This window comes from Orycteropus afer, unplaced genomic scaffold, assembly GCF_000298275.1.
Source record: "Orycteropus afer afer isolate SDZICR_OR568_19922 unplaced genomic scaffold, OryAfe1.0 scaffold00254, whole genome shotgun sequence".
Taxonomy (NCBI): Eukaryota; Metazoa; Chordata; class Mammalia; order Tubulidentata; family Orycteropodidae; genus Orycteropus; species Orycteropus afer.
In genome coordinates this window covers 3,951,243-3,972,975 of record NW_006921841.1, presented here as the reverse complement: position 1 = coordinate 3,972,975, position 21,733 = coordinate 3,951,243, and the positions used below count along the sequence as shown (strand labels likewise).

The 21,733-nt window shown below is 40.8% G+C and overlaps 1 protein-coding gene across 1 annotated transcript in view; it reads right to left on the bottom strand.

Moving 5' to 3' along the window:
- Window positions 1-4,048: 4,048 nt before the first annotated feature.
- KLHL42 (kelch like family member 42) overlaps window positions 4,049-21,733 on the bottom strand; it is a 27,276-nt gene continuing 9,591 nt past the window's right edge. The window contains exons 2-3 of the mRNA XM_007949790.2: window positions 12,092-12,285; window positions 4,049-4,500 (exon numbers count right to left, since the gene is read on the bottom strand). Of these exons, the coding sequence (XP_007947981.1) occupies window positions 4,049-4,500; window positions 12,092-12,285 (646 nt within the window). The remainder of the gene's footprint in view (window positions 4,501-12,091; window positions 12,286-21,733) is intronic.

Below are 21,733 nucleotides of genomic sequence, written 5' to 3'. Positions count from 1 at the left end.
AATTGCTGGACTCTCAGGTGCAAAGGCAGTGGTGCTTAGGGAGTACCTTTAAATAAAGTAGATCACATGGAATCTTAATTTTTTCACAAAAATACAGAAAAGACTTTTTAAACTTATGAGAACATAAGTACAGACTAAAAAAATAAAACACAGGTGAGATGCTCAGATTTGAAGTAAAATAAGTTTGTGATGGTTGGTTAGTAAAACATGAAGCAATGGACAGATTGGGCCAAGACTGAAGAAGCTGCCAGGCCATAAGGCCCCAGTGAGCCTGACAAGTAACAGGGGGGATCTTTGGGGCAGACACCTGGTTAAGAGGACAGAGCTAACATTTTCACAGGCTATAAGCACTTCAAGGTCAGAGACTGTGGCTTAGTTATGTCTATATCTTCAGTTCTTAGCATTGTCTTACACACGACAGACATTCAATGTGTATTTCTGGGAACCAGGGAACTGTGATGAATCAGTTCACTGCTTTCAAGGCCGTGTTGGGTAGTTTCTACTCACCTAATTCATTCACTCCTATGCCTAAGGCAGGACTAGCACTTACTTTGATGAACTGGTATTAGATGCGTGGAGGCATTGATTGATGTGATGTGAATTCTAACACCAAGTCCCAGCACACAGGAAAGGAGTGCCATGCTCACTGTAATGCTACCTTGAAAGGATGGTGACACTGGCATTATGTGTTTCCCATCCCTGGGACAGGATAAACAAAGGCATCTGACAGTCACCCATATTGCCTCTCAGGTGCTCTGCATTAAACCACTGCTCACTTAAGTGCTGACTGACAGCAAGGTCAAGGCCTTTCCATTCAATTTACCTGTGTGGCCAAATAGGTATGTCAAGACTTCACCTGGAAATGTGAAAACACTACATCCACAATGTTCAATAAGAGAACAGGCATTTATGAAATTACTCTCTTTAGAGAGAAAGAGCTTTTGTCCACCTCAGAACAGCTTGAATTGATATCTAAGGCATTTGGAATTACTTGGGACCTTGGTTCCAAAGAAGAAAAAAAAAAAAAAAGGCAGAGGTAAATTCTCTTTGGTTTTCATGCTCAATCTTTAGCTTTTTTTTGTTTGTTTCTTACTAAGATCCATAACCTTTGGAGTACTTATGACTTAACTAATACTGTCAAAATAATCAACACAACTAAGGATATTGAAGGAAAAACCAGAAAGAATGACTGGAAAAATCAACAATCTCTACCAATTCACCCTCAGACCATTCTCTGTACCACAGGATGCCTCTGGCAGGTGGCTACCACTAGGGGGTCCACTCAGTAACTACCCTTCCCATGGTGGGAGGTCAGCACCCTCAGCAGCACCTCAGGAAACAGGCTAAGACATTTAGAGAAATGGATGGCAAGAAAAGAGAGGGATATTATCAAAGAGTAAAGGACAGTCCTGGGGACGAGGAAAGATTTTCCAAGAAACATCATCTTCTGTGTTGGTAGAGTCTTCAATGTATCACTGACATCAAACAGAACAGAAGTAAATTAAAACTACCCTCAAACACAGTTGACATGCACAGGAGGAAGAATGACTTCAGAAATCTATACATCTGTCCCTATTGCACATTCCACCTTCCCCAAACACTGCTGCCAGTCCAGAATAACAAAACCTCGTTAGACGTCTATGTATCTTAGAGAGAGCTATAATATGCAGGTATACACACACACACACACATATATATATATACACACACCTATACACACACATCAAACTTGGGTTATAGGAGAGTTTTGTGGATCAGAGTATGCCTGCACTTGGTCCAAAAATCTGTTGGCATAAATATACCCAAAAAATCTAATCTGGAAGAGAACTGGTTGGTAGAAATAACATATTTTAATAAATGCAGTTATTTACAAGCTAACCTCCAACTCTTTTTCTGTACTAATTCAACCGGTTAAAATGTTCTGAATATAGAGGGGTAAGTGGTTTTTAAAAAAAAAAAAAGTTAAGCTCTATAGCAACAAAAGGTAATGCTGTATAAAATAAATTAGATTTTTAAATATATCTAATGGAACTGATATAATGCAAATTCAATTCTACAATATAAATTAATATAAATCTATTATCAAAGTAGCATTCCTGGGAAATTTCAGTTCAGAGTTTAAAAAAAAAAAAAAAAAAGTCTAAGTATTTGAGAATAAATGGATATGGCTTAGAAACCCTTGAATAGTGTTGTAAAATCCATGCCCAAAATAAAGGCTTACCTCACTTTAACTACTAGAAGTGTTCCTGAAAAGTTGTGCAAATACAGATTTACCTAGACCCTCATTTTAAGTGAGAAGAATCACTGGTGGCATAGTGGTTAAGTGCTCAACTACTGACAAGTTAGCAATTTAAACCCACCAGCTGCTCCAAGGGAGAAAGATGTGACAATCTGCTTCCATTAAGGTCACAGCCTTGGAAACCCTAATGGGGCAATTCTACTGTCCTACAGTGTCACTGGGAATTAAGAATCGACTTGACAACACACACTTCAAAAGCATATTAGGAGGCCAAGGTTGTAAAGAAACCCTGCACCGACTACTTTGATAAACTGAAGAATTCCACCAATTCCCCTGAACTACATGTGCACACTAAATGGCACACTGGAGGCACTCGGTGTTTTGCTAAATGCACGACTCTGCCATGACAGTTTTTGCTTTTCTATGGGGGCTGTCTTAAAGCGAGGCACACTTTAACTGGAATGGTTCAGTCTGCTATTGAGACTGGATAGATGGAATCCAGTTCAGTTTGATTAACCAATTCCCTTACAAAAGCTCAGAGAATTTCAGGAAGTGTTTCTCAATCAAAATAAAATTTCAATAAATATGTATGTATATTTTTTAAAGAATGCTGATCTATGATTGGAAGAAGCTTTTATTCACTGTTACCTGGCCTATTGAAAACAAGCAAATGACTGCTTGAGTTGGGTTCTATTTGGTTTAGCCAAGAAGGCAAAAATGTAATACCTAATTTCAGAAATACCACCTGAGGCCATTCTCTTCCATAAGAGCTTCTTCCCTTCTCTCCAGCACAAATGTTTTACAGCTCTCCTCACCTTACCCCACAAAAGCAAAGCAGAATTGAAAAGCTAAGATTAAATCAGAAAACTGCCTGATAGAGATATGATAAAGTTATTTTTTCAGTCTTAAAAACTAAGTCAAATACATTCAGTAAACATAATTCTGAAAGGCAAATTTTTCTCATTTGGTATTCCCTTCCTATTTAAATATAAGACTACAGCTCAAATTTTTATGTATCCTTTTAAATAGTATGTCTTCTTTTAAAAATACATTATGTCTAGCAATAAAACTTATTTGACAGGCAGCAATCTGCTACATAACTGAAATGAAAGGTTCTATCAGCTTATTTACCTAGTGATCATAATTGTAAAAGAAGACTAGACAAAATAGCCAAGAATGTTTGTAAGTAAGTTTTGGGGCGTACTGGATGCTTGCAAGGATATACTGTAGTGGTCCATCATTGCAAGTTTTATGAAAAGTAGTGAGCAAACAAAAGCATCTGAAGACAGAACCTTATTTTAAACCAACTAGGAGTATGTGGAGTTGTAACCAGTAGGGGGAGGGGGAATGACAATGTCATGTAAATGTTTGTCAAGTGAATTGACAGAAAACAAAACTCACGTAAGGTATTAATGTTATTTCAAATGACCTAAATAAAACAGATTTTAAAGTAATCTTTACCATTTATGCCAATTATTAACTCTGGCCCTTTACAAGTAGACACAATGAAGCTACTTTTGGATCATCGGTTTCCATCACTGGCCCAAGACTATCATATTTGGATGAAAACATCATTATGGATTTGTTCCCATAATTTAAAAAATAATAATTAAAAAAAATAATAAAGTTGGTCTCTTTCATAAGTTTTCAAGTAATTAGTTCAAGTAAGCTTATATACAGCTGCTGTGTACATGACCTAATTTACCATACTTTCTCCTTTAGAAATCAGTGTCCATTGAAATGGGACACTGTGTTTTCTTTTTTGGTTAACCTTGAACCAGGTTTCTTTTACTTACTAAATGAGTTCAGTCATGTTTCTGTTTTATTGGGCAGATAAAGAGAAGAAACCAGTAAGTTATGTCCAAAGGCTGGGAAACGCCTAAATGCTTCCCAACTATCTGAAAAGATGTTGTACTTAAGGAAAACACGATGTTCCAGGCTGGTTGATAAGGTAACATCCCTGCTCATGATGTAGATGCCATCGTTATGGAGTGCGCAAGTCAAGTTAAGCCCTGATTTGGATGTGTTCTCCTTGAGGTAGAGCCACTGCCGGGTGATGGTGTTGTAGGACTGCACGGTGAGCATGTCCTCACTCTGGCTGCTCCTCCGGTTGGGCCCCAGTTCATGCAGACACCCGCCCACGATGTAGATGGTCTCTTCCACAGACACCATCTGCTGCTTGCGAATGTGGACATCACATGTTTCAAAAAGTGTCCAGATGTCAGAAGACGGGCAATACTGCAAAACGTTCATGTTTCGGTCTGAAATAAAGAAGACAGACAAAGGCATATCCACAAGTAACATAATTTACAGCCTTCATTATAATAAACATCTACCTACACCTATAAAATATGGTAACAGAGAGGCAAAACCATTTCAGAAAAGCAGACGCTAGGAAAATGTTGCAAGTTTTCCAAATGGCTAGCAGGAGGTACATTTAGGTTCATTTTCACCTGGCCTCCTTTGACTGCTAACCAGAAGGCTGACAGTTCAAACACACCAGTCACTCCTCAGAAGGAACTGGGCAATCTACTTCCATAGTGATACTGTCCCGGAAACCCAAGGAGGGGTCACTATGAGGCAGATCTGACTCCACAGCATTGTTTGGTTTTTTGGTTCTCATTGAGGCATGTCCCCTCCTTGGGAGACTCTCAAGAACTGGTAAGGCTAGGAGACGAGCAACTATGATTTGAACACATTACTTCTTCCCTGGTACCTTTATACCTTTGGGAGCTCTGGTGTTGTACTGCGTAAGGCATATACCTTTGAGAAACACCAAAAACCAAAAAAAAAACAAACCCACTGCCATCAAGTCAATTCTGATTCATACTGATCCCCATTGGGTTTCTGAGGTGGTCAATCTTTACGGAAGTAGATTGCCCCATCTTCCTTCTGTGGAATGGCTGGTGGGTTTGAACTGCCAACCTTATGGTTAGCTGTCAAATGCCTTAGGCACTCCACCACCAGAATTCCTTGGGAAACACCAGGCCAGTATAAAAAGAATACCCTTATAATCCTCACCAACATCTACAGAATTACTGACAATGTTAGAGAAAAGCCAACTGAGCCCCAAGAGCGTGTATTTTTTTTTTTTTTAAGTAATTTATTCTGTTGTTGTTAAGAATACACACAGCAAAAACATCCACTAATTCAAGTTTCTACACGTGCAATCCAGTGACACTGGTTACATTCTTCAAGTTGGGCAACCATTCTCAACTCTCCTTTTCCAAGTTGTTTCTCCCCCATTAACATAAACTCACTGCCTCCAAGGGTTGCTATCTAATCTTTGACTAGCTGTTGTCAATGTGATCCCATATAGATAGATCTTAAAGGAGCATATGATCAAGGTTGTTGTTGTTGTTGTTGTTAAGTGCCGTCGAGTCGTTTCCGACTCATAGCGACCCCATGCACAGCAGAACGAAACACTGCCCGATCCCGCACCAGCCCCACAATCCCTGCTATACTCGAGCCCATCATCGCAGCCACTGTATCAATCCATCTCGTTGAAGGCCTCCCCCTCTTTCGTCGACCCTCCACCCTACCAAGCATGACATCCTTCTCCAGGGAATGGTCCCTTCTTACAACATGACCAAAATAGGTGAGACGAAGTCTGGCCATTCTTGCTTCCAAGGAGCATTCTGGCTGCACTTCCTCCAGGACAGATCTGTTAGTTCTTTTAGCAGTCCATGGTACTTTCAGCATTCTTCGCCAGCACCACAACTCAAAAGCATCAACTCTTCTTCGGTCTTCCCTATTCATAGTCCAGCTCTCACATGCATACAAGGTGATTGGAAATATCATGGCTTGTGTCAGGCGCACCTTAGTCCTCAAGGAGATATCCTTGCTCCTCAGCACTTGAAACAGTTCCTTCGCAGTTGACTTTCCCAATGCTACACGTCGTCTAATGTCCTGACTGCTGCTTCCGTTGGCATCGATTGTAGAACCAAGCAATGTGAATTCCTTGACAACCTCAATCTTCTCTCCATTGATTGTGATGCTGCTCATTGGTCCAGTTGTGAGGATTTTTGTTTTCTTTATGTTGAGATGTAATCCATACTGCAGACTGTATTCTTCAACCTTCATCAGTAGGTGCCTTAAGTCATCCTCACTTTCAGCAAGCAAAGTTGTATCGTCTGCATATCTCAGGTTGTTAATGATTCTTCCTCCAATCCTGATACCACGTTTTTCTTCATATAGTCCAGCTTCTCGGATTATTTGCTCAGCATATAGATTGAATAAGTGTGGAGAAAGAATACAACCCTGACGCACTCCCTTCTTGATTTTAAACCATGTAGTGTCCCCTTGTTCTGTTTGAACGACAGCCTCCTGGTCAAGGTACAGATTCCTCATGAGTACAATCAAGTGCTCAGGGATTCCCATTCTTCTCAATGTTATCCATAATTTGTCATGATCCACACAATCAAATGCCTTTGCATAGTCAATAAAACACAAGTAAACCTCTTTCTGGTATTCTTTGCCTTGAGCCAAGATCCATCTGACAACAGCTATGATATCCCTTGTTCCACGTCCTCTTCTGAATCCGGCTTGAACCTCTGGAAGTTCTCTGTCAATATACTGCTGCAAACGTTTCTGAATTATCTTCAGTAATATCTTACTTGCATGTGATATTAGTGATATTGTTCTATAATTTCTACATTCTGTGGGATCACCTTTCTTTGGAATGGGCACAAATATGGATCTCTTCCAGTCAGTTGACTGGTGATCAAGGTAGACAGTCTTTATTAGTTAAACTAAACTGTTGTTTGGTTTTAAGACTTCAGGGGTTATTTCCGGTTAAAGATTATCTTAGGGCAATAGTTTCAAGGTTCATCCAAGAGCATATATTCTTGACAGCTGATCTTAAAAAACAAGGCCAGGCTCAGCACAGATCTCCAGGGACTATCTAGAGAAAAGGATGCTAAGTTTCAAGTGAGGTGAAATGGAACAAAGCTTCACCTCTGGCTTTCTATCAAGTCACAGAATCACTCTGCAAATGCAAATTGTTTGTAACAAGGCAAAGTCACTACAAAGGTCAGTCCCCCTCTTCCTTTTTTCACTAGATATGGTTCTTTATTGCGTAGATAAAATCAGATAATAGATGAAAGAATTCTGACATTATTTTAAATTAACAGCTATTTTCTTTAAGGTAAAATGTTGCCTAGTCTCTTTGAAAAATGTTGGTAAAATTTAGAATATCTACTTTTTAGTCTCAGCAGAAAAAAAATGCTGTGCTATAAGAACAGACTTTCTGTTTGTTGTTGCTGTTTAAACAAACAACAAAACTTATCAGAAGAGGAGACGGCTCACCTTGAGAATTAAAGAGTAAGTGAAGAGTGGCGTTTTGATTGCTACAGAAGCAGGCAAGAGAAGATGGCTCATTTTCTCAAGGATTTTACTCCTCCTTCAAGTTTTTACTCCTGAGACAGAGGACTCACCCCACCCACTGGTTAGCAGCACCTGAAGAGATCCACGGGAGCTCTGATGGCATAGCGCTAAAGGCATTTGACTGCTAACCAGAAGGCTGGTAGTTCAAACCCACCAGCCACTTCTCAGAAGGAAGATTGGGCGATCTACTTCTGTAGTGATACTGCCTCAGAAACCCAAGGAGGGGTGGCTATGAGTTGGGTCTGACTCGATGACAGTGAGCTTGGTTTTGGTAATTTTTTTTTAAAGAGATCCTTAGCCACCTTAGGTACTAATTTAAGTATACCCTAAGAGGGCAGAGTAGGGCAGAGGTAGTTTAATGGTCGGAGACCTGTGTTCAATTCTCAGCCAATGTACCCCAGGTGCATCTACCACCCTGTCAGCGGAGGCCTGTGTGGTGCTGTGATGCTGAACAGGTTTTAGCAGAGCTTCCAGATGAAAACAGACTAGTAAGAACGGCCTGGCAATCTACTTCTGAAAAATCAGCCAATCAAAACTCTAGGGATCACAATAGCCCGATCCCCAACTTATCATGGGAATAGTGCAGGAATAGGCAGCACTGTTTTGTGTGTGTGTGTGTGTGTATATGTGTGTGTGTGCGTTTGAGGACTTGACAGCAGCTAACATTATGAAGAAGGCCAAGAGAAAAGTGAAGAGAAAGCAAGTGCTCTGTGTGCAATATGTCCCTAAGCCTGCAGAAATTTTAGAATTATTACAGCTTTAAGAAACTGTCCTTATACACCAACACTAAACTGTCCTAATTTACACCCACACTAATACCTCCCTATGTTTCTTTCTTACCTGGCTATTGTGATAAAGCTCTTCCCAGTAGATAGTTCAAGGGGTTTGGTTACTAATCTGTCAAAAAGTGCTCCTTAGTGACCTGGTTTCCCACTGTATGAACAAAGAACTTATTCTAGTAAAGCTTCAATGTATTTTTCAGTTCCAGGCCTGAAGGTCTTTCCAGGTCTTCTGTAAATGTTTTCTCTCCTCACCCAACTAGGGTTCAGACCATGATGAGGTGGTTTGAGTTGGTTGAATGATTTTTTCATTTTTACATTTAGAGTTGATTCTGAAGTTTGACAAATCAACCCTTCTTCCCTTTAGTGGTTACTATTACTTTCTACTGAATTTCTTTATTTCTTCAGTGCCTGCCAAATAATTAGAATAATCAAATAACTATCATGAAAACTATGAATCACTCTTTGCTAAATTTTGAAAAGTCTTAGGCAGCAGGCTAAGAATCAAACTTGAAATCTTGATTTTGTTTTCATGACAATTACGATGAGTTCTTTTACAGCGAACTATTAGGAATCGCTGGGACGAGCCTCAAGCAGAGGAGGGGGAGGGCTTAGGATGAACGGCCCTGCCCTCTCATCTTAGAAAACTTTTTCCACCTCTACACAAACATCGATCCATCCACATCACCTAACCATCCCATCTTGAGTATTTTGGCTTAGGGAATCCAGGACAGAAATCACAGTGGGTGGCCCAAGTGAAGAAGGTACATTAGTACCAGCTTGTGAAGCTAGAAAACACACAAGCAAGGGTTTTCCAGGTCAAATCTAAAGGACATTTGCTCAGCCAAGGTCATGGAAAAATTAGGAAATCTCCCAGCAGAGTCCTCTTTGGGGTACAGTGCCCTCTGTCAGTGTTTAACAACTCCTGGGCAGAAATAAAGGCAAGAGACCATGAGTACATTATTTCAGTCCACAGGATGCATTTTGTGTTGCTCAATCTAAGAGTAACCAGAATTCTTAGAAACGTACATAGGTAAATAAATGTGAATATTTACTTTCCCAGGAGAAAACACACAAACACACACATGTACTTAGGCACACAAGAAATACTCTGGTGCCATGGTTTAGTTGCTTAGCTGGAGTCCCTAGGTGGTGCCTACTGTTACCTTGCTTGGCTGCTAGCCCAAAGGTCTGAATCCATCCACAGGTGCCTCGGAAGAAAAGCCTGGCAATTTACTTCCAAAAAACCAGCCATTGCAAACCTGTGGAACCTAACTCTCCCCTGACACACACAGCATTGTCAAGAGTCAGAGTCAACTTGACAGTTGGATGATGTAGTTGAAGCATATAAACTTAAATCACTGTAACCTGAACACCCAAAATAAAACATAAAAATGACCCCTGGGTCACCCCCCCCCCACTTATTTGTACAGAAAAAGCTGCCATTACCTTATCTTCAGTGGAGAATCCCTAGGGAGGAACACTGGGACTAACTCAGTAAGTGGTGAAAATCTAAAGTGAGAAAAACAGCTCTCTGCTTCCACTGCACTCCTCTTTGTCGTGGACTCCCCCTGAATGTATAAATACACACACCACTTGCAGTGGGTTGAACAGTGGCCCTCCAAAAGATATGTCCACACCTCTTAACCTCCAGAAACTATGAATGTGACCTAATGTGCAAAGAAGGTCTTTGCAGATGTAACTAAGTTAAGGATCTTGGGATGAGACCATCCAGGATTGCCCAGATGAGTCCTAAATCCAATGGCAAGTGTTCTTATAAAAGACTAAAAAGGAGAAAACACATGAAAAAGGAATACACATGAAGCAGTAACTAGACTTAGGCATCTAGCAGCCAAGGAAAACTGCAACCACCAGAAGCTGAAAGTGCAAATGAAGGATTTGCCCCCAGAGCCTTTGGAGGGACTGTGGCCTGCCAACCCCTTCTTTCAGACTTCTCATCTCCAAAACCATGACAGAATAAATTTTTGTTGTTTAAAACAATGAAGTTTATGGTAATTTGTTATAGTAGCCCTGGAAAACTAATTCATCACTTGCTATCTTACCCACCAAATCAAGTGTTTAGAGGTATTCAAAGAAGGGTTCATCAAAATATTTTGCTATCATTAAAAAAAAAAGAGAGAGATGTCCATACAACACCGTACATTTTACTTTTTCATCTAATATAAATCCCCATTAACAAGACACATTTGGACATGGTGAAAATAATTTTCATCACCTATTTGAACATTAGGGGCTCTGGTAGTATAGTACCTAAGGCACATGACTGCATGTGGGTTCAAACCTACCAGCCACTCCTTGGAAGGAAGGTTGGGCAATCTACTTCCGTAGTGATACCGCCTCAGAAACCCAAGGAGGGGTCGCTATGAGTCAGATCCGACTTGATGGCAATGAGTACCTAGCAGTATTTGAACATTATCTTAATATGTGGATTTGTGTCCTTTATGTAGTTACATATGGTCACATGCTGCCCAATAGGGTCATAAGGATCATTTTTCCACATCTGTCATCGGCCAGGGTTGGAGGGCTCTGTCCTGCCCATATCATACCTCAACCACATAAAGGAATGTTAGGTATTTCATTATGTCAGATATAAGGGATTTAACTCTATTAAAGAGCTCTGGTGGTACAGTGGGTAAGGCACTTGGCTGCTAACTGAAAGTCCATGGTTCATAGCCACTAGCTGCTCTAGCAGGAGAAAGATGAAGCAGTCTGCTTCCATAAAGATTTACAGCCTTGGAAACTCTATAGGGACAGTTCTACTATGTCTTATAAGAAGAGTCACTGAGACAGAATCCACAACTTTAATGTGGCTAAAAGTCCTAAAAGTACAGTTTCTATATGTTAAAGGATAACTTGGAGACAACTGCTTTAAGTGGAACAGAGAGAGAAAAGGAACAGTACGCCTCTTCCTGGCTGCCCGCCAGTGCCTTTCTTAGCACAGCCATGCTGTTTCTATCATCACCACGTCAAATGCTTCCCTACAGCAGTATAAGCCCTACTGAAGAAACGTTTTATTTTCCAAACTGTAAATTATAAAATACCTACAAAAAAGTGAAAAACACGTATGTACAACTTACGATATAACACAACCACCCCCTACCCCTGCTGAGGAAAGAGGTTCCTTGTGTATTTGTATTCTTGTTCATCCCATGTTCCAGGAACAGGAGTATCTGCTGAACCTGCATCTCCCATGTCTGTGCTGGAGAAAGGAGAAAACAAAAATACAAGGAGCCTCTGGCACTAAATTCCATAGAGTGGGAGGTGTTTTTGAAAAGAGGTGGGAGTCACCCAGATACTGCTCCCTTCCATAGATCTACCCAACCTCAGAGCAGCTGAGAGACCTGGACAGCCTCCACAAATCAGGCCCAGCCAAGTCACAAGACGGCTAACCACAAAGCTGGGTTTCCAGAAGCAAAGAGAACATACATATTTTCTTCACAGTCTCTCCTCCCCCTTCAATTCTCATGCTTGCATCAGGCCATTAAAGCCCCTGCTGTCGAAATCACCCCTGTCCCACAGGACTCTCTCCCTTCCAGATGTATAAATACATCATATATGTATGCAATCACACTCGGTGCACTGGAACACTTCCCCTGGCTCTTGCCCTTCCCAGGTTGCCAAAGGACACCCTGAGTCAGTATAACACTTACTTAGCCCCTCCACTTACCTCTGGTAGTATATCCTCCAATCACATAAATTTTCCCCTTACATTCACACGCAGAAAACTCAGCCAGAGGATTCGGTAAGGGTGCCACAAAATTCCATGCATCCTGCTCTGGATTGTAACATTCAACGTTAGAAACAGACTGCCCACCAATGGCATAAAGTTTTGAATTAACAGCCACAAGTTTGAAGTTGGACCTGAAAAAGAGACACAAGGGCCCACAAAGTCAGTTTTTTTGATCATTATGAAGTAAGATGATGGCATAAATTGCTAAAACATAGTATGGAATATGCTGAATAGTGGAAGAAAAGTAGCTTTCCAAGGCAGGTGCCATTCTGCCTGAGCACAAAAGGATCACTGGATGGTTTCTCAAAGTCCATTCCGGCCCCCAAGATCCTTCAAAAAAAGATCATTCTTCAAACTTTAGCAACTGAAAACAAGCAGTTCGATATAACAAGTTCTAACATTGTTCAGCCTTCTGCTGAGAGCCAAAGACACTCTGAATACTTAAAACTCAACACTTCTTTCAGGGGCAGGAGCAAATGGTAATGGAGAAAAGAACCCACCACTGGTCTCTCTCAACTCAGAGTATGTTTCTCCTTCTTCCGACCAAGTGGGAAGGCTCCAGTTTAGGTACACACCGGTGCTGTGTACACAGTCAAGTAACTAAAGATATGTGCAAGGAGTGGTTCTAAAGGGTGATCTTGCAGACCACTTCACCATGGATGCACTGAGTAGATCACCAGCCCTCCCTCTTCCAACACAAGGACATCTTATAAGGTAGGGGGAAGTAAGAACTAAACCAATTAAAAATACTTTGCTCCAGCAATCTTCGGGTATTTATACCTGTTAAGAACTATGTATTGCAACAAGTGCTCATCTACCATAATATCAAATAATTATGAAAAGAGATAGTGGATTCAAGCCACATATTCATAATTAAGAATAAAGCATGCTTATCTGCTTTAGAGATTTACTTTTTAATTAAAAAATAAAACAAAATTAATTTGTTTCAATGTTTCATGGGCTTAACTAATTCTTTGAAGTCCAGGAAGGATTAAAAATCTGGGGCTGTTTTGTCACTTTGCTATGAGACAGGAAACTGTCTCCTGTTTGCTGCAGCATGAACAGCAAGAGGATGAAACAGGTAAACACCAGCACACACCTGAAGGGCCCAGTTCTGGTCCCAGCTCTGCTGATAACCAGCTGTCTGACCCTGGCACACAACTTAACTTCCTCATCTCTAAAATAAAGATAATGCCCACTACAGGGAAGCTGAGATGATTAAATTGTTTATCAGAAAGTGTGACACAGAGCTAAGATGCTATCATTATAACCTCTCAGCTTTCCAGTGTTTGAAATAAAAAGGCTAGTGTTTTAATAAAGAGATGAATTCAGCAGCACAGTGTTTTCTTCAAAAAATATAATGGATAAAAACTATATCCTAAGAATATGGTTGTAGATACATGTAAGTTTGGCAGACAATATTTCTACATATGTATTTGTATATGCTGTAACAATGTCCATATAAGTAGAACAGGGGGCAAAGTTATGATAACTTAGCGACAACCAACTACCCTGAGGGAGCAAGTTGTTGGACCTGTGGTCTTGGGACCATGGTCACAGGGGACAACAAGCTCACTTGGCACAACATACTACACAAAAACATTGTTCTACATCCTATTTGGGGGTAGCACTTAGGGTCTTAAAAGCTTGCAAGTGACCATCTAGATGCAACATCTGGGTCTCACTTCGTCCAGAGCAAAGAAGAATGAAGAAAACCAAACTCACTCACTGCCATCGAGTCGATTCGACTCACAGCAACCCCTCCCTGGGTTTCCGAGGCAGTATCTCTACGGAAGTAGTTTGCCCAATCTTCCCTCAGAGGAGTGGCTGGTGGGTTGGAACCACCAAACTTCTCGTGAGCAGTCAAATGCCTTAGGCAGTATGCCAATTAGTCCAAGGGACTAGTGGACCTCAGCCTACATGACCTTGAGACCAGAAGAATTAGATAGTGCCTGGCTACAAATGTCAACCACTCAGAAAGGGATCAGTGCAGTCCTGGAAAGAGTGGGAGAACAATGTGGAACAAAACTCAAAATCATAAAAAAGACCAGGCTTACAGGTCTGATAGAGTCTGGTGAAACCCATGAAACTATGGCTCTTAGTCACCCTGCATGCCTGGAATTGAACTCATTCCCTTGGCTTCCAGCCAAGTAACAGCTAGCCATATAAGGTGAACATTTACACCAGGTGGGTATATGCCTTCTAACAATCAATTGTGGGAGATCAGAAAGGCAGCACTTGCACAAGGAGATAACTCCGAGGGCAGGACTGCATAGGAAAGGACACAGGGAAAAGGTAACCACAGGGAGGAAGTGGGAAGAGAGGTGTTACGTTGTGGGGATTGCAATCAATGTCATGAAACAAAATGTGCATAAACTGTTGTATGGAAAATGAATTTGCTCTGTATACTTTCACCCAAATCACAATAAAAAAGAATATGGTGGTAGAGAATATAAATAAAACACATATCAATAAAAAGCATGTAAGAGAGTAGACTAAGTGGCATCAGTGAACAAGTAGTCCAGGCCTGGTCTCCTAATAGGTGTTCAGGAAACACTGATGCCTAATGGCATAGAAAATACATTGGTAACAGCCACTTACTAAAAAACTAAGATTTTTCAAGGTGCTATAATGTTCTATTTAAATGAGTTTTTAGTTTATGGTTTTGTTTTTCAAATCAGAGAGTAAATATTCTTCCTCAAAAACCTCCAACCATTCAATTTTTCATGCCAACTGACTGTACCCAGGGTGGCTGTTACTGGGGGGTCCCTGGTTCATGTTGCTTATTTTCTACTGCCAATGGGCCTTAAAATCTGACCATGGTGCCCTCTCTGTATGTAAAAATCTGGGGAACTAAAGGAAATAAAATTTGTAAATAAGCACTAAATTTTACCAGCCCGCAATTTGGTTTTGCTCCCCAAAGGTACACAGATAGTAAATTTTGTAAGATCAAAACAGTTTTTAGTGTTCATCCAGCATAATCATTTGTCTTAAGAAGGCATGTAAGGGGTTCTTTTTGAGACTGGATTGAGTAGGCAGGTAAAAGTAAACAATTCAATCTCTCCAGACCCCAACAGGCTCAAATTCACTTGAAGGAAAATTTTCAATGTTGAATTTGTCTGATGATGAAAATTGCCTCCTAAAAACAGTCCATTTAATGAAGTGCTACAGGTTATGAGTCCATGCATATACAGGAAAATCTCAACTCCTCTACTCAACGGCTGTGTGACCTTGGGCAAGTTACTGAACATCTCTGAGCCTCAGTTTCTCCAAGTGTGAAGGGCGGATGAGAAAAGCACAATCGCTAGCACACAGCAAGAGCTGAAAAGGGTAACATGCAAAAAGAGGTCACTCTCCACTGGCATTTTAGAGACTGCTTTTCTATGAGTCAGAAGCCTATGTTTCTTAACTTCAGGAGGGTCGGTTTCCTCATTGGTCAACTGCAAAAGTCACTGGCTGTGATGTGCCCTGGATCTCTGTACAAAGTGTTCTCTTATCCACAAATTCTCACCACTTAATGGCCCATTTAGAACTTTCTGAAAACTACTCTTCCACTCTTCACCTCCTGAATGTTAAAGGTTTGAATCCAAGATTTCAAGTACTTTTACAAATTACAATAATTATCATCTTTATATTTTCTTTTTTTAATTTTCATTGCGATTTGGGTGAAAGTCTACAGAGCAAATTCATTTTCCATACAGCAGTTCATATACAATTTGTTTCATAACATTGACTGCAATTTCCCACAATGTAACAGCTCTCTTCCCACATCCTCCCCACAGTTACCTCTTCCCTGTATCCTTCCCTCCCATGCATTCCTGCCCCCTGCTGTCACCCTGTAAAAAGAACACTGCCCTTCTGTTATTCCATGACTGATTGCTCCAAGGAGTGTATCTACATGATGTAAATATTCATCCCACATGCCTGCCTACTGTTTGACTGGAAGCCACAGGAGTTCAGTTCTAGACCAGTAGGGTACCTAGGGGTCATAGTCTCAGGGGTCTCACCAGGCTCTATCAGACTAGCAAACCTGGTCTTTTTCTTTATGATTTTGTTTTGTTCTACATTCCTCTCCCATTCTATCCAGTACCTCTTACACCAATCCTCCCACCCAAGTGGTTGACAGTGGTAGCCAGGCACCATCTAGTTCTTCTGGTATTATGGTCATATAGGCTGAGGATCACCTGGTCTACCAGTCCCTTGGACTAATTGTCTCCATATGTCTTTGTAAAGGTTTATAGTCTTGGCAACCCTATGAGTGGGACAGTTCTCTTTTCTATAGGGTCACTCTGAGTTAGAATCAACTCAATGAAAGCAGGTATATATAAACACAAATGTGGGATCCCTGAGTTGTGCAATCGATTAACATGCTCACCAGCTAATCAAAAGCTGAAGGTTCAAGTCCGCCTAGAGGTAACTCAGAAAAATGGTCTGGTGATCTATTTGTGAAAGTCAGCCATTGAAAATCCTAAAGAGCAAGGCTCTACTCTAACACATGTGGGGTTGCCATGAGTTGGAGCCAACTGAAGGGCAAGTGTTTTCTTTAAATACACAAATGCAGACAGAAAAGACAGCATGGAGGTCTAAGTAGGTACGAGTGCTGGCCCTGTGGCTGTCTACAAGTTAACTCGAGCTCACCGAGCTTCAGTTTTCTCACTGTGAAAATGGGGCCTATGATAATACTTATCTCATAGGGATGCTATGAACATGAACTATGAAGTGCTATCTCAAGTGGTAGCCACAATATTCAGCTCACAATAAGAGCTCAACAAATGTAAACCACTGTTATGATTAGCTATCTAGAGAAGCTTGTTACCATTAGATTGAAACCTAGATCCTTTCTCAACCACTCAGAGGTGACTGCACAGTCTGTGGGTCAGCCAGGTCCTTTGTTTCTTCTTTCCCCTTCTGCCACCTGCTCTCTGTCATTTCCCTACATATTAATCTCCCTCAGGGGCCAGGAGGGGAAGAAAGGGAAGGAAGAGAAAACAGAAGTGATCATTGTTGCCACTTACAATCTACTATGAGAAATTCTAATGCACAAGCAACTTAAACGTTGGCTAAAATTAAATTGGAGGGGGAGGGATATGTGTTAATATACATATAGTTTTCTTTCCACCACACTCTTCCTGGGATCCACTGCAACATTAACCAAAAGACAAAATTTCTCATTCTCCAAGAGGCGAGAAATGCTCTAAAAGTGCTAAACTTTGGCTCAGAGGATAGGGGTCAGCCTAAGAAACACCAGTGCTGACAGCTATAATGCCATCTCTGCCAGGAAACTATTTGTTAAGTTTTTGTCTAAGCCATGCTATCTTCACTGACAGAACAGGACAAACACATCTTCAACTCCATTTCCAGAACAAAAATGCAAAGCAATGAAAGAGACTAGAAATAACTTTAGAAACACAGAGCATCAGAAGACCAAGTGCTGCAGTGGTGGCCAGTCGCTGCAAGTTAGCCCTAATTAAAATCGGGAGGAAAAGCACAATGTTGTGGTCCCACAAGCTTTTACACGTGGTGAGTTATGATTTGGCAACTCCTAAGATCATACCCATGAACAGACCATTAAGCAGTGTTGCATACCTGGACTTCAAAGCATCCTCTTGAAGAATGCTATGTACCAATATAGACATTTTCAAGCGTGGTGGCTCATCAGTAAACTTTTTTTTCTTTTTTTTTTTTAATTCACTGCTGATCATATAGGAGTTCTGATGGTGTAGTGGGTAAGACATTTGATTGCTAACCAAATGTCAGCAGTTCAAACTCACCAGCTGCTCTTAAGGAAGAAGATGAGACAATCTACTTCTGTAAAGATTGACGGCATTGGAAACCCATCGGGGGTCACTATGAGTGAGAACTGATTCAATGGCAGTAGGTAGTGCTAGTGGGTTGATCACAGAGCACCATTTTCTCCAGGGTGCAAAAGGCTATATAAAACTCCTCTTTCCTAGGGTTCCTGCCTGCCCCCCAGCATTTAAGACTCTGGAATCACTGCAGTGTTCAGTTCCTGAGGAAAGTGGGCTGGTCTGCATCTGATCCTCTGTCAAAGAAAAAGGCAGTACTGACAATCTCATGGCGGATCCTGTCAAATGTGAATCAAGGTAGATGTGAAATGCTGTGTAACTGGAGGCTAGAGAACCTGCTTTTCTAATTTCAAGTTCCAAGTTTCCCCCAGTGCAGAACTTGTATTGAACGTGTTATCCAGGAACAACCTCATTCTAGGTTTCACTTTTACTTGTCTCATTACCTGAACTCAACTTTAAACTTCTTGAAGGCAGAAGCCATGACATCTGTTTCTGAATACTTAGTAGCTGCACATGAAGGCTGTAGAGAAGCCAATGCACATACAATATAATTTCAAAAAGCCGTACCAACAAACCCCACGCCCTTGAGTCAATTCTGACTCAGCAACCCTACAGGACAGAGTAGAACTGTCCATAGGGTTTCCAAGCCTGTAAATCTTTACGAAAGCAGACTACCTGTCTTTTTCCCACGGAGCAGCTGGTGGGTTCAAACAATCAATCTTTTAGTTAGCCAAATGCTTTAACCACTATACCACCAGAGCTCCTAAAAAGCAGGATAGTATCATTAAATACCTGTGCTCCAGGTATTTGGAAAGGAAATTTTTAAAAAGGAAAAAATAAGAATTGACAAGAAGATTGTCAATACAAATCTATAAACCAAAAATTGCAAACAGTGTAAGTTGTTGTTGTTGTTGTTACTTGCCATCGAGTTGGACCCAACTCATAGCGAGCCCTCCTTGGATTTCCAAGGTAGTATCACTACAAAAGTAGATTGCCCGACCTTCCTTCCAAGGAGTGGCTGGTGGGTTTGAACCGCCAGTCTTCTGGTTAGCAGTCAAGTGCCTTAGGCACTATGCTATCAGAGCTCCTAGGAGCAAACAATGTAAGTGGTTACATCTATTCAATAGATGTTTGCATTTTGGTTCCTCTAATTATTTCACAATTGTTGGGCAATTTTCTTAGCTTTTCTGTGTCTCAATTTCTGCCGCCATAAAATGAGAACCTACTTAATATAACCCTTGTGAAGAATAAGTCAGATAAAAACACACAAAGCAGTAGGAACAGTAGTTGGTACAGAGTAAGTTTTCAATTAAATGTTAGCTATTTTTATGCAATTAAAAATAACTATGATGACTGCTACAAGGTAAAAATGTTCCTTATAAAATTACATTTTAAAAGCAGAACTGAAATTATACTTTCACTATATTACAATGTAAAGATATAGTCCACACTTAAAAAAAAAAAAAAAGTGTAGCACCTATTATGCACTGAATAAGGAAGGCTGGGCAATCCTACTTCCATAGTGATACTGCCTCGGAAACCCAAGGAGGGGTCGCTATGAGTCGGGGCCGACTCGATGGCAAACGACAACAACAACAACAACAGTGGCACAGTGGTTAAAGCATTCAGCTGCCAACCAAAAGGTCAGTGGTTCAAACACACCAGCTATTCCATGGGAAAATGATGAGGCAGTCTACTTCCGTAAAGATTTACAGCCTTGGAAACTCTAAGGGGCAGTTGTACTCTGTCCTATAGGGTTGCCATCAATAGCAGTGGGTTATCCACTAAATACCATATTAGCAATAGGAATATGCATAAGCATTAAGTAAGTCATAACACTTGACTGCAAGGCAAACAGACAAAATTTCCATTCAAGGTGGAAAGTATACATGAGATGTTAGAGGAGCACAGTTGGAACATTTCACCCAATCAAGTGGTCAGAAAGGGGCCTGTGGTAGAGATGATGTCAGACCTGAGTCAAAGCATGAAGGGGATGGGGGATACAAAAGGGCAAAAATTCCAATACTGCACCAGTAACCAACTTGAGAACATAATGTGAAAAAGTCCGGGTAGAAAAAAATGGACTAACAAGAAAAGAACTAGGCATAATCCTAAGAAGAAAAATGTAGACCATATGAAGATGATAAAGAGAATGTTTCCTGAAGGACCAAACAATCTCAATATATGGCAAAAGAAATCCTATTTTTTAGCTACAAGGTATTATAAAAATGTGAATCCCCCCCCCCACATTAATCTATGCTATGTAATCCAATCAAATCCCAACAGGACTTTTTTATGGAATTCAACAAGCTGATTCTAAAGTTTATTTGAAGGAAAAATTGTGCAAAAAATAACCAATAGAATTTAAAGGTTAAAAACAAAAACTACAACAAAGAGGTAGTATGAGATAATAAAATAGCCACTCCTCGGAAGGAAGGTTGGGCAATCCTACTTCTGTAGTGATACTGCCTCGGAAACCCAAGGAGGGGTTGTTATGAGTTGGGTTTGACTCGATGGCACACAACAACAACAACAACACGAATCTAGTGTTACCATTAGGTGCTGTCAAGTTAGTTCCCACTCATAGCGACCCTATGATCAAAACACGCCCTGCCTTGCACCATCCTCACAATCACAGCAATGCTTGAGCCCATTATTAGTCACTGTGTTAATCCACCTCAGTGAGGGTCTTCATCTTTTTTGCTGAACCTCTACTTTACCCAGCACAATATCCTTCTCCAGGGACTGGCCCCTTCTGACAACATGACCAAAGTAGGTAAGATGAAGTCTGGCCATTCTCTCTTCTAAGAAGCATCCCAGCTGTGCTTCCTCTAAGAAAGATTTGTTTGTTCTTCCAGCAGTCAATGGTACACACGATCTTCTTCACTAACAGCACAATTCAAGTGCATCAAAACTTCTTCAGTCTTCCTTATTCCTTGCCCAGCTCTCACATGTATGAGGCTACTGAAAATACCAAGGCTTCCATCTGGCACACCTTAGTCTTCAAAGTGACTTCTTTTGCAGCCATTTGCCCAATGTGATAACGTCATTTGATTTCTTGACTGCTGCTTCTATGGCTATTGATTGTGGATATAAGGAAAATTAAATCCTTGACAATTTCAATCTTTTCTCCATTTATCATAGAATAGTTTATTGGTCCAGTTGTGAGGATTTCTGTTTTCTTTATGTTGAGAAGTAATCCACACTGAAGGCTATAGTCTTTGATCTTCATAAGTGCTTCAAGTCCTCTTCATTTCAGCAAGCAAGGTTGTGTCATCTGCATATCACAGGTTGTTAATGAGGCTTCCTCCAATCCTGATAAGTTCTTCTTCATGTAGCACAGCTTCTCAGATTATGTGCTCAGCATTCAGATTGAATAAATATGGTTAAAGGATACAACCCTTACATTCACTCTTCCTAACTTTAAACGATGCAGAAGCCCCTTGTTCTGTTTGAATGATGACTCTTGGTCTATGCACAGGTTCCTCAGGAGCACAATCAAGTGTTCCAGAATTCCCATTCTTTGCAATGTTATCCATAATTTTTTATGATCCACAGTTGAATGCCTTTGCATAGTCAATAAAACACAGATAAACATCTTTCTGGTATTCTTTGCTTTCAGCCAAGGTCCATCTGACATTAGCAACAATATCCCTTGTGATAGTTGAAGATGTGTCAACTTGGCTGGACTCCAGTTGTGAGTGGTGGTTCCCATGATGGATCACATGACTGAGTTCTGAGCAGCGGTCTGCCCAAGGGGAGTTTCCCCAGG